Source organism: Micropterus salmoides, unplaced genomic scaffold (assembly GCF_014851395.1).
Source record: "Micropterus salmoides isolate LMB-PRFRI ecotype aquatic unplaced genomic scaffold, ASM1485139v1 Ms_hic_scaffold_12, whole genome shotgun sequence".
NCBI lineage: Eukaryota > Metazoa > Chordata > Actinopteri > Centrarchiformes > Centrarchidae > Micropterus > Micropterus salmoides.
In genome coordinates, this window is record NW_024040263.1 from 7,986,208 (window position 1) to 7,998,738 (window position 12,531).

Here is a 12,531-nt window from a genome sequence, read left to right on the forward strand (position 1 = left end):
TGTATTGTACTACTTGCGATTGCAGTTTTCCTATGCAATGAGTGATTACTAGGGATCATTATGCATCCATTATATTTGAGTAGTTTAAGACTCATATATCAACAGAGCAGATCTATACCTGTATGCATAGAAAAAATAGCCTACATAATAATTTGTATGATAGTTTGCATGAGACTGATTGCCCGCCAGAGTTATTTCTGTGCTTGATCTACGGCACAGTGACAGTCCCATAAGAGGAGACATAAGTAAATACAGCATAATAAATTGTTCACATTCGTCTGGATAAGGACAAAAAGTATGACGTGTGTCTTTTTAATCACATGGCTATTGTTTTGTCCATTTTTTCCCCTGCCTCCTCCTGTTACCCTATAAGTATTGCTTGTGCTGACTCACTCACTCATGTATACAATGTTATAGCATGCACTTCCAGCCATCTCAGTCCTACAAATATTTGGTATACAGGCTCCTCATGTTTATTCAAAGTACTGGGTTACACTGTTTGGGAAAGATAGCCAGACAAGGGCCCTTTGGGAAGGAAAAAGAAAACTGTTCCAAATGAAAAGTAATGATTCATGCCACAGATAGTGTATAAACTCAAATATACGCTGGACCTTGCAACACTATTGGACAGTTCCACTTTATGCAATTTTGATTGGATCTGAGCAGTGCACAGACAACTTAGTATTGCATTACACTAAATATGGCAGTGTGTGCACTTGTGTGTATGTGTGACTGCGACCAGAGTGAGGTGGGTGGTCTCCACTCACTATCATTATACAGCACAAAGCCTCATTGGTATTTTGAGAAGGAAATTAATATTGCCATCAGTGGCGGCTCTTGCATGTGTGCCTCCACGCATGAACGACGTACTTCCGAAAAACCAAGTGGAGAATTTCCACTTCAAATTAGGAATATTCAGGCAGAAGTTTGAGCGATGCTGTGATGCCGCATAACGACAGCAGCCATCTCGACCCTCACTGTCAACTCTGCAGGCAGCGTTTCCATTCAAGCAGGAGTAAAGGGAAAACCCTGGGTCTCTAGCCACATTGGCCCTTATTTCACATCCTTCTCTTTACTCTATTTACCTGGATGAAGGACAAATCATCAGTGGAAATGTTGTAGCTGACTTATCAGAAGTGAAACGCTTCCCAGTATGGGACCATGGCAGGGTTCTTATACATTAATTCTAAATGTTGTAAAAAATTTCCCTTGCATAATGACAGATTATGTATGACTAAAATTGTAGGCAACCCATTTTGTTTTTATGGGTTTATCTTAGATTGCAAGTTTTTCTGTTTCTGTACTTTTTCTGTTTATATATGTGTGTGTGTGTGTGTGTGTGTGTGTGTGTGTGTGTGTGTGTGTGTGTATAATTCGTACAAATCTATGGAATCCCTAAGCGAGAAAATTATCCCGTTATTGCAGGAAAACGGAGTAAGAAAAAAAAATTTAATTGACGGCCACTTAGGGCTTCCGTACAAATCATTTTTACGTGCTGAAATATTTCTCGTCTGGGAGCACCGACTGTGACATCACTGACAGCGATGACAAGATCTGACAAAATTGATGTAAACAAACAAGGTATAACATGTTAATTAGTGACTTTTAGAAGACTCTGTAGGAAGATTTTTATTAATTTATTTTTGGACTTTGGACAGATCCAGAATAGTGCTTGACTCTTTAAGCTAAACGTCTCTTGGCTGTAGCCCCATAATTAATAAGCATAATTATGTAAAAGTGGTTTTGTTTTGTTAATAATTTGCAGCTATGAAGTTTTGTATTAATCATTGTGGAAATGGTACACTACCAATTACAATGACTGTTAGTGTAACCTGGAGAGTCTATTAGTAGATAGTAGTATTAGATAGTAGTTTGCAATGATACATGAATAATGAATACATAATTAATTGCTTTTTTCCGAGCAAAGCTCTACATTTTCAATAATTAGAGCAGTTCTAAATAACATATTATAAAATTAGGAAATATAAAAGGTTTACCATACATTACTGAATATCAAAGACAGGACAAATATTTCAGACATGCTATAAATTTTAATAGACATATTGATATTTCTGTAGAGAAACAAAGTTATCCCTAGTTTTATTTACAATACAGGAATAAAAAATGTCACATACAGTACAATGGTAAAAACAACATAGAGAACTTAAATAATCATTTTATTTGTGTAACTACTTAAATAATGAAAATGGTTATTCTATTCACACCACGCCGTCTCAGCAGCTACAATGCAACTTTCACATTAAGTGCTAACATTTTTTTTTCCATTTTACAGCATGAATTCCATTTTGACCAGGTATAGTTGATTTATTTCAGCAAACACAAGCCAGGCGGGAGATGAAGAACAAACACAGACACTGAACTTCAATTAACCATGATACTTGGAAACTTTTTTTCAAAGTAAATGTTGGGAAGACAGCAAAACTGCAACTGTTTACCTTCACAACTCATCTTATGGAATTTAAATGGAAGAAGATCAAATGTGAAGTTCTTAATAAGATAAGTTATTAGTTTAAGAGAATATGGGAATGCATGTATGTGTTCTGCATCTGTATGAACTTCAGTCTGGCATTTGAAAAGACACACACTAATGTGGCTCCAGACAATCCCAGTCTATGTTTAACTATTTTTTTGGACTACGTGTAGGAGTCAGATGCTCATTAAAGTGTAACGTTCAAACTTATCTCCATTAATTATCCTTGGGTTAATCTTAAATCTGCTCTCCACAGATAAGACTGTGAACATTTCTGACAGTAGTAATGAAAGCACATGTCAGGGAAAAGAATTAGATGGACCCAAATTACTCTATGCAGGCACAGACATGCATTACTTGCACACGCCTCATGTGTCTTTCGTAACATAGGAAAAAGCTGCATATGTATAAGTACAATAACATGAAATGACATGAACTGACAAGCTTAGTGTAAAACTGCTTTCTATAAACACCATTCTCTCCCATATATTATTACGCTTAAAAAAATAAACCCTCCTCTATGATAACAATAGTAATGCTATAGTTTTTTTTGCAATGCTAAGTAGTACTTAGGTAAGCTCTATTGGAAATATACATAACCGCGTATCTCTTCCCTTTATAGTTTTGAGTTCAGGTTCAGTTTCAGTGTGTGACACAATGAAAGAAGTTTGTTGAGCCATAACTGTGATAGTATGATGTGTATGTGTGAATGTGAAACTACTTTCAATGCGCTTAATGACAAATTCATTTTGAATAATAAAGTGAATGAAACAAAAAATATGAATACAGTGCATGGGAGCCAATAACTCCGTTCAGATTGTGTGAAACTGGCTTTGACAAAATGTTCTCACTCGGTTGTTCCTATTTCTGTGTAGGTAACAGTCCTCTGTTGTAGATCCATTCTGTACATTGATAGCAAGTGAGTATTGCAAAACAAAGTATACATAATGTATACTGATATAGCTTTAAATGACAATGTGCCCACAAACTAAATACAACATCATAAGTGAGACACCATGTTTTGTCTCTCTTGTATTAGTGCCTTTAGGATAGTATAGCATAAAGCACTGCAGACTCTATGTGACCCAAGACTCTTACTGACCTCTCAGCTTTTTATAACTGAGGAAGAGGTGCAGAGTATTCCTTCAAAGTCTACGTATATAGACTGGGTAGACTTTTGGGGTTTTGAATGGACCGTGAGCACAAGCTGGATCTTGAGTCACGCCACAATTTAAAATCCTTAAAGAAACCCTGAACAATCAACTGTCTCCGCTGAAAAGCCTCAAACTCCATTTTGTGTTGTCTTTTTTTGGGGGGGGGGGGCTTACATAAGGCGACAGATAGCCCCTGAAAAGATCCACAGTCTTGAGTTAAAATGGTCTGTTCCTGTGGAGTTCCTGTTCCTGTGGAGTCATCTGTGTGCGAGCGTTTTCTGAACGACAGAGGAAATGTCTTAGTGGAACTTCCATACCTTGGCCATGCTTGTCAATCATGTCGCTGCTGTCTGCAGGTCTCTCTGAAAAGTGAACACGGCTTGGATGCCAGGCCTGGTGCTCAAGAGCAAGTAGCTTATAGGCAAAAGAGGAAGAGTTCGGTGATGAGGATGAAAAGCAGTCTGATTGGGATCCTGTGTGTGTGTGTGTGTGTGTGTGTGTGTGTGTGTGTGTGTACGTGTCTGTCTGGGTGTGAGGGACATTAAGAGGCCATATTAAGGACACCTCATTAGAGTCTGCTGGTGGTGGTAGGTAGATTTGTGTCAACGTGAGGATGACATCGAGGAGCAGCCCCCCTCTGCGCACAACTATACGATATAGCTGGTCAGGTCTAGGAGGTACGAAGTCATGTCAATGATGTGGTCCAGTATGCCAACTTTCTCCTGGTCATTGGGCATACCCCGCTCACTCTTCTCACACTGGGCCCCAGAGTAGCCGCTCTTACACAGGCACTTGTTGGGCTCCATACACACGCCTCCGTTGCGGCAGGCTGGTTCACATTTGGCTTTGGGCACAAAGAGACAAGGGAAGAAAAGGGAATGGTCAAAAGTTGGGTAGGCAAAGATTTTTGATGATTCATAAAACATATTTAGGCAAGTGTACTGTGCGTATGTATTTCTAAACCTCATTTACATCGGGGAAGAAGCAACACATAGATGTCTGTCCAGATGATGCTCTACTCTGAAAGCAACAGATGCAAATCTACTAAAAGGCACTCACCAACTCGGCAGAAGGGTCCCTCCCAACCGGGGCTGCAGCAGCACTTGCCAGTAGGAGTGCAGTGACCGTTCTTACAGTGTCTGGAACAAGCTGTCATCAGCAGCTCTGGAGGCTCTACCTGACGCTGGCACTCCTTAGGGGCATGAGGCCTGCAACAGTTGTTAGAAGGAGGGAAAGTCAATATGTGATGGACACAAGCATCACATGGGCATGCAACGAATTACAGAGTGTAGGGCTAGGCATTCATTTAATATTTTCGCTTAATGTCTTTCTATAAAGCCACACAATTATGAGGTCATTAAACTACCTAGAATGACACAATAGCAATCTCACAATTGAAGCTATTTAGGGAACATAATTTAAAAATATTGGTTTTAGGACACTATATGACAGTTTCATCAACGTGTTAACATATTGGCGGTCACATACAGAATTGTGGAGATATCATAGCAACAGAATCCTAAAAATATTTAAACTTGTCAGTTAATTCAATAATTCCCAACTCCAGTAATTGGGACCCCAAATAATTTTGTTATCATTCTGGTCGTCTAATAGGGAGCAAAGACAAAAACAATTATGTGGTCGCATAAGTCATTCCCTCATTATTTTAAATTAGGTTAAATGTTCAGCTTTCACGCCACTTACAATTTCGAATCATTAAAGAACCCATGGACATTCAACTCAGTCTCCTTTTGGGGGGGATCTTAAGTAAGGCAACAGATATATCCAATAATAACGTATGGATGTACTGGAAATAATTATTTTTATGTAAAAAGGGTCCCATTGACTTATTAAACGCAAGCAAAGTGCGGTGTAAAGGTGTGTAGTTATACTGTGAGACTTGTGCAAGAACTCAGTGAAACAGCCAGAGACATGTTTAAATTCTACCAACATTTCAGAATTTTGGCCAGTTATACTGCACTGCTAATCAGCTCTGTATTTGTTCTGTGCTCAGCTGCAGTGCCAAGTGGAGATATTGGCAGGGTTGTTATGTCCAAAACAGACATGACTCTTCCTGTGTGCACAGGTTGTTTGATTGGGCTAGTAATGGATGGTTTCCTTCTTCTCGTGTCTGCTTTTAGGCACACTACGTTAAATGAGTCTGTTTAGACGTTTGAGCCTTTCAGCGAGCAGTCACACCCATCAACACACATCAGTTCTTATTTGCCAGATCACAGTTTCCACAAAGTTTTGTGCAAAATCCATTCATAACTAACTTAATATTCTCCTGACACTAACAAAAAGCAGGGACTGGGCAAAAGTAATATTGACTCAGGTACACAGCAACAATGATTTGTGGCAGTACTATATGAAGCATGTTCTTTGTAAATATCTAACACTTCATTTTGATGTACCGTGCTAGCACTGTAAAGCTATTTTTAAATACAAAAAGAAGCATTAACAAATCTGCAATCATGTGTTGTGTTGATGATTTCAGAATTCACTGTAGATGGTTAATAAAAATGTATGTATATATCTATGATGATTTTTTGCCATGTCATTAATGTATTGGCAGCTTTTCTGGGTATCGTCAATTTATAGCAATTCAATAGTCAATGTACCATCTAATGACAAGTTATATAGTTATATGTCAAGTGTGGCGCTTTTATTGTTTTGACTGATGTTTTTCTTAAATTCTCCCTACTCGAAGATCAAAACTACTCAATGGGTTAACACAGGGCTCCCGCAGATATAAACATGAATTGGAAAATGCAGACACACACAAACACAAACATCTCCACACCATATGTGTTAAGCCTGAACACCAAAGACACATATTGTGATCATTCCATATTAAGACAAACATCCAGACACGCACATCAGCAAATGGGCTGAATCAGAATTATTTCATATCACGCTCTACAAATCTGGAAATAATACAGCGAGTGCAAATGTGAAGCGTCTGTTGGCGCCTGTTGCTCACTGGCCCACACACACATTTGTCTGTGTGTGCATTTGTGAAAGAGAGAGTGGGAGAAACATAGATGTGTAATATAGATGTGAAAACTGTACTAGGGGTAACAAAAACTAATTAGCACAATTTGCTGGACATTCACTCACACACTTTTACACACAAGCATGGTAACAGGACTCCTACGAACTGATGCTGGTATGAGAGAGTAGTGAGGTCAGCGTGTGTGACTGTATAATGTGTAGTCCATGGGGGAACAGTCCTCAATCATGGTTGGAGAGCAAATGGTTAATCAGCAGTAGAAAACAAAACTAGATGGAGTTTAGGACACACTACCAGAGTAAATATTTTGCACATTAAATTAGAAATCAGCAATGTTTTCAATGTACTGCATTACACACATCTAGTTGAGCTAACTGTGCATCCAGTCTTAGAAGCTCTCAGTATTCTGCTGTGGGGAAAACTGATCAGATTTGAGAAGTCTCACCTGTTCTGACCTTCACTACTTAGATACATATTATTATATTTGTTTTACTTACTATAAAGGATTGACTGTGTGGGAAGATATGTATTTCAGCCGAAAATCTGACGGTTAGTTGGATAAATGATAGTAGCTATAATGCTGAGTGATGATAATTTTATTTATTTGATTGCGAGTTTAACTTTCTAGTTTGAAAAATGTGTCGCAAATGTTCTGACAGACACAGTGACTGATAGCAGTGTGCAGCGACAATACTGTGACTGTGTGTGTGTGTTAAAGTTGCTTTAAATTTGGAGGATGGAGAAGGGGTAGGGGGGTTGATTCCCATGCTCCCATCAGCACCCAACTGCAGACTCCATCGATGCTGGCTTTTGTTGTTGCAGGCTGCATGTAGTTTAAAAAAGAGCGAAGAAGGGAAGCAAACAGAAAGAGAGGGAGAGAGAGAAAGAGTAAGAGTCCCCGGAGGATTGGGGGGTCTGTAGCGAACACTGTTAATAGCAGGCAGGGGTCAGCAGCGCTACTAAACAGTCTGTACGACTGCCAGGGTGGCTGTGAAAACAGCACCTGCTGGTAGCGCCACTTGACAAAGGCAGCTGGGTCAACAGCCACTGTGGGAATTTATCAACTTTGGGAGGGGTGGTGTATGTGTGAGAGCGAGGGAGTGGGAGAAGGGCGACAGTGCTCACACATGAAGTAGTTACATGGGCAGAGAAAGAGATGATGATGACGACGAAAATCAGAAGGTTGCAAAAACACAGATATGTCATAAAGTCATAATTAAAATGAAAAGAGATTGTGAAGTGAGCAAGGCATAGTAGCTGCTGCTACAGGCTAGATGTTTTGTGCATTTATTTTGTGCTAAAAAACTGCCCTCCTTTCTGTCCATAAATCAGGGGAAGCTGAACATTAACATATCTTAACACTGACATCCATTCAGGTCTGCGCCATCAGAGCAGTGTGCATGCTCTGCCTTAGATTTGTTCCTGATCTGTTTGATTATTATGTTTGTTAGTGTGTGTGTGTGTGTGTGTGTGTGTATGTGTGTGTTTAGCTTGATGGCTCGCAGGGCCTGTTTGATTGACATGAGGTATATGTGAGAAAAGGGCTGTGGAGTGGTGTACATTGTGCGCCCTAACAATGGCTTAATCAAACGGCCCAGTGTGGTCTCTTTTGCTGTTTTGTCATCCGACTCCATTGTTTGGGGGCTTCTTTTGTAGCTTCATTCCTTATTTTAATTGTGCAAGAAATTTACTGTGTATTGTAGGAGCCAGGGCTATTCAGTGAGACTGGCAATCAGCTTTGTCAAGGGGAGGACCACAGCAGAGATGTAGGAAGATTTAGGAGGGATAGGAAAATAAAGAAAAGGCTTTTTTTCTACAGCGTGCTGGGAGCTAGCGTACCTCATGCTCACACAGGCTCACAGATGTGCATGTTCGCGTGTACCCACCACCCACACAGTTTATATCTGTACACACAAAACACAGAGAGGCACACATACAGATAAATATATCCACAAATGAGCACCCGCAGTCTCCTTCCCCTGTATATCAAGTGATTTGTGACTTCCATGGCTAAGGCAGTTCATAAAGGAGGTCCCAGGACCCTATTTGAAGTTCACTCTGTCTTTTTAATGTCTCTGCTCACTGTAATTCAATCAGTCCAGCTGCAACTGACAAAACCTCAACGTGTGAAAAGTCCTTCATAATGTTTACCCTTCATCTGTGTGGAGAGGGGCTGTAACAAACATAAAGGCAAATTGCATTTTACACCAGAAATTAGCAGGAGGCCTGGCTCTATATGTTACAATTAGGTGTTGCCAACGACCAACTGTAAGAGCAAGGCTGATTCTGTCCTGCATGGATGGAGTACATGCGCCTTTTGAATTATTATATGATAAACATGTAACTTTACTATATGACTGACATAGCGTATTGTATATACACAGAAGGGCTGAAACAAGTCCCTGTCTTGTGCTGTGTGATAATATCTTCGTAGCATTATTTGCTCCTGGCATAAATATAATGCTCTCATTGTATAAATGATTACGTTATCAAAGGCAGACTCAGTGAGACTGAAAAGTTGCCAAACTTGCCCTTGAATACCTGCCTACAGTACATGTGCAGAGTAAACCACAATCAAACTGAAGCTCCTGAATTACTGTATGTGTTAAAGGCCAATATAGGAAGTAAGATTGTTGGATAAGCAACAATGATATAAAACCTTAATATTATATTTGTCTTAATCTGACATTCTTTACATCCGACATTGATATTATTTACATATTTTACTCTTGTTAAACCCTATTTTTCTTGTGTTTATTTTATATCTTGTCTTAAGGGCTTTTAAGCCTTATGTAAAGTAGTTTGAATTACCTTGTTGTTGAAGGTGCTATGCAAACAAACATGCCTTCTGTTGCCTTAGATAAAATGTGTGCATGGATGCCCATTCCTAACTTTTGGGAATGACATTTGGTGATGAAAATTTAAGCTCAAAAGGTTCACTTAATTTTGATTCAGAGATTTCAACTGTATACGGTCACCGTATAGAGACTATGATTGGAAAAATGTCTTTCCGAATGCTATACCACAAACAAGCCCTGCCTTGCTCGCTCTCTCTTTCTCTCTTTATCTCACTCACATACGAATACACCCTCACACCACACACATTCAGCATGTTTCAAAATGCATGGTGGCCTATTTATTATTGGAGGGGCACTCCAACTGACAAACAAATACCTAGAAATGAAGTCATCTGGCCAGGACATGTTTACACAAACACTGCTGAGGGATTTTATGGCTGATGTTTCCCTGTAAGCCTTTACCACTCTCCCTAACAGTTCCCCTTTCCCCCTCTATGTTCCCAAACACACAGTTGATCAAAACACAGTGCTAGATGCTATACTGGACCGCAAAAACCACCATACTCTAAAACAAACCCCTTTATGTGAGGGTTTTAGGGTCCAGATTGCCTCGCAGTATGGAAAAGAAAAAAGGGGAGGACCACCAGACTTGATAACGTGCTGAGGTCGGACACGTTAGCTACCCTATTTACTTCCCTCTGTCACCCCCTCTCCATCCTCCCTGTAACAAGATCATAATAACAAAGCCAGAGTGTATTAGGAGTCGAGACTCCAACACCACAGGGTCCGCACAGACTAAACAAGTCCACTTGATGGTGGAAACAATTGTTCTTTGAGAAATGCATCCAGTGGCTTTGGCAGAAAACAGAGAGAGCCACCAGGGCCCCTATGAAACATCTGTGGTGTAATTAATTGTGCTAATGCCTGGGCGGCACTGTCGTCACCCAGGGATAATCAGCTGCGGATATGTTTCTATTGTGATTCTGAGGCATGCAGATTCTCTCTCTCTGAGCCTGCTTCTCTTCCTTTATCTGCCTCTCTGAATCAAATCAGACCTTGCCTAAAGAAATATTATTCATTTGGGACTTTTCTTGTGCATTCATTACACGACCCACTTACTGATCTCAGCAGACGGGCCTAACCCTGCAGGATCCCACTCTCTCAACTTCCTGCAAAAGTACTGATAAGAACAACGGTAAAGTTGAGCTTGAAACTTAATATGCAATTGGTTTGAATTACAAACTCTGCTTATGTTTGCAGTGATTTCCTTTCCTCCAGGGTAATATATCAGATACAAATGCTTACACCTCCCTGATCCTGAATTCATGCCCTGTCTGCAAAATTTCTCAACTTGAGTGACAAATGTTTTTCACATGTATTTGGCTTTGCACAAACAGTTTATAGATCCATTACTATTGAAGCAATTTCTAATACTGTGATGCATATGGTAAGCTTTATGATACAAAGCCACACGCACACACATTTGAATTATAAAGTTGCGCTCATGCGCATGTTCCCCACACATTCCAGTTGTTTAACATCAACTTGAGATTAATTAAGCATTAGACCTCACGGAAATAGACTGGACTGAACCACCCAAATCAAAGCCGATGTGTGTGCTGCAGCGTTGCTGAGCTCTGTCCACATCATGACAAATAAAATGTGCACTAAGTTATTTGTGTGTGTGTGTGTGTGTGTGTGTGTGTGTGTGTGTGTGTGCTTGACAACAGGTGCCTTTGTGTTTTTCTTACTCTCAGCAGAATATACCCTGCTGTCAAGTGCTCTGAGCAGCGTAGTTATTAAGGTGAGCATGGCCAGCTAGTCTGTGTTGCTGTTAGCGATACTTAACATTTTAAAATGCTGTGCTTACTCTCGACTTACTGCTCGGCATTTGTTTTGGCCAAGGCAGCTGGTCATATGACAACTTGTTGAAGGGCACAAAAGTTCTGGTCATAGTGATATGTTAAGTGTGTGTGGAGGGGGTCATGTATAAGTAGTGACGACTTGAGGAGGAAAATTAGCAAGAAAAGACGTCACTGCTGTGAAATGTGATTAATGGGTGGATCTTGTAGTATACACACTGCATGTGGGATCATCTTAGTCCATCATAAAACAAAGCCAGCATGGAACTAGGGATGGTGGGCTAGTTTTCCAGAGTCATGCAACTCTACATGGCATGCACAAGTACTAATGGATCACTTACTTACTGAACCGAAACCCAACTGTATACCACCACAGTCTACAAACATATGATGGTTGAAATAAAGGTTCACTGAAAGCTCCTTTCCAAATTAAAAACTAACCACCACATGAGAAAATGAAAATGTGCTTCATGATTGTACCTTTTGGGGTCTACCAGCTTGTAGAGTTTCCCACTGTGTGACTGTGCCATGCTCTTACTGCTTGCCAGTATGTAGACTTCACCTGCAAAAGAGGAACAGTCACATGAAATGGGCCATCAGCGTTATTTAAATTACATACTTTTAAAAGGCAGCATATATACCAATAATTCTCTTTTCTGCCAAAATGACAAAAGGAGACAAGAGGAGACAAGCGGACACAAGAGGACAGCAGGCAAGGAGATGAGGAGAATGAGTATAGCTAAAGCTTCTGCATTGCTGCACTTGCCAAAGGACTTTAGGAAAGAGTTTAATGGGACAATTGGATACTCATGACTGGGAACCAGGCAGATAATTTAATGAGGAACAAGCCCGCAAGAAAATTCCATAAGGGGACAAATTGTAAACATGTGTCTGTGGGGCCCATACTTTGGGACCTAAGCCCACCCCCTCCATAATTCTTGCACCACTTGTAAATCACGATCAAATGCAGGAATCTTTAAATACCTTGTCAAATAATAACTCTGAGACCTGGAAAGAACTGTGATCAAACACTTCTGATGGCTGTGTGATGCACATCACGTCTTCATTTTAAATCAGAAACACCAGAGCTGACAGCTAATAATTCTGTGAATGTCTAGTGAGGGTCCAACTGGTAAAAACGTTCTGTATCATATTAGTCTGCTCACCTCAGCTCACCCTACCTTATCTTCATGCTGCTACCCCCAGGTAAACA

At 40.1% G+C, this 12,531-nt stretch overlaps 1 protein-coding gene across 1 annotated transcript in view; it reads right to left on the minus strand.

Annotated features, from left to right (window-relative positions):
* Positions 1-2,031: 2,031 nt before the first annotated feature.
* Positions 2,032-12,531, minus strand: part of LOC119898862 (hedgehog interacting protein) — a 35,098-nt gene continuing 24,598 nt past the window's right edge. The window contains exons 11-13 of the mRNA XM_038713143.1: positions 11,799-11,880; positions 4,705-4,853; positions 2,032-4,489 (exon numbers count right to left, since the gene is read on the minus strand). Of these exons, the coding sequence (XP_038569071.1) occupies positions 4,293-4,489; positions 4,705-4,853; positions 11,799-11,880 (428 nt within the window). The 3' untranslated portion in view covers positions 2,032-4,292. The remainder of the gene's footprint in view (positions 4,490-4,704; positions 4,854-11,798; positions 11,881-12,531) is intronic.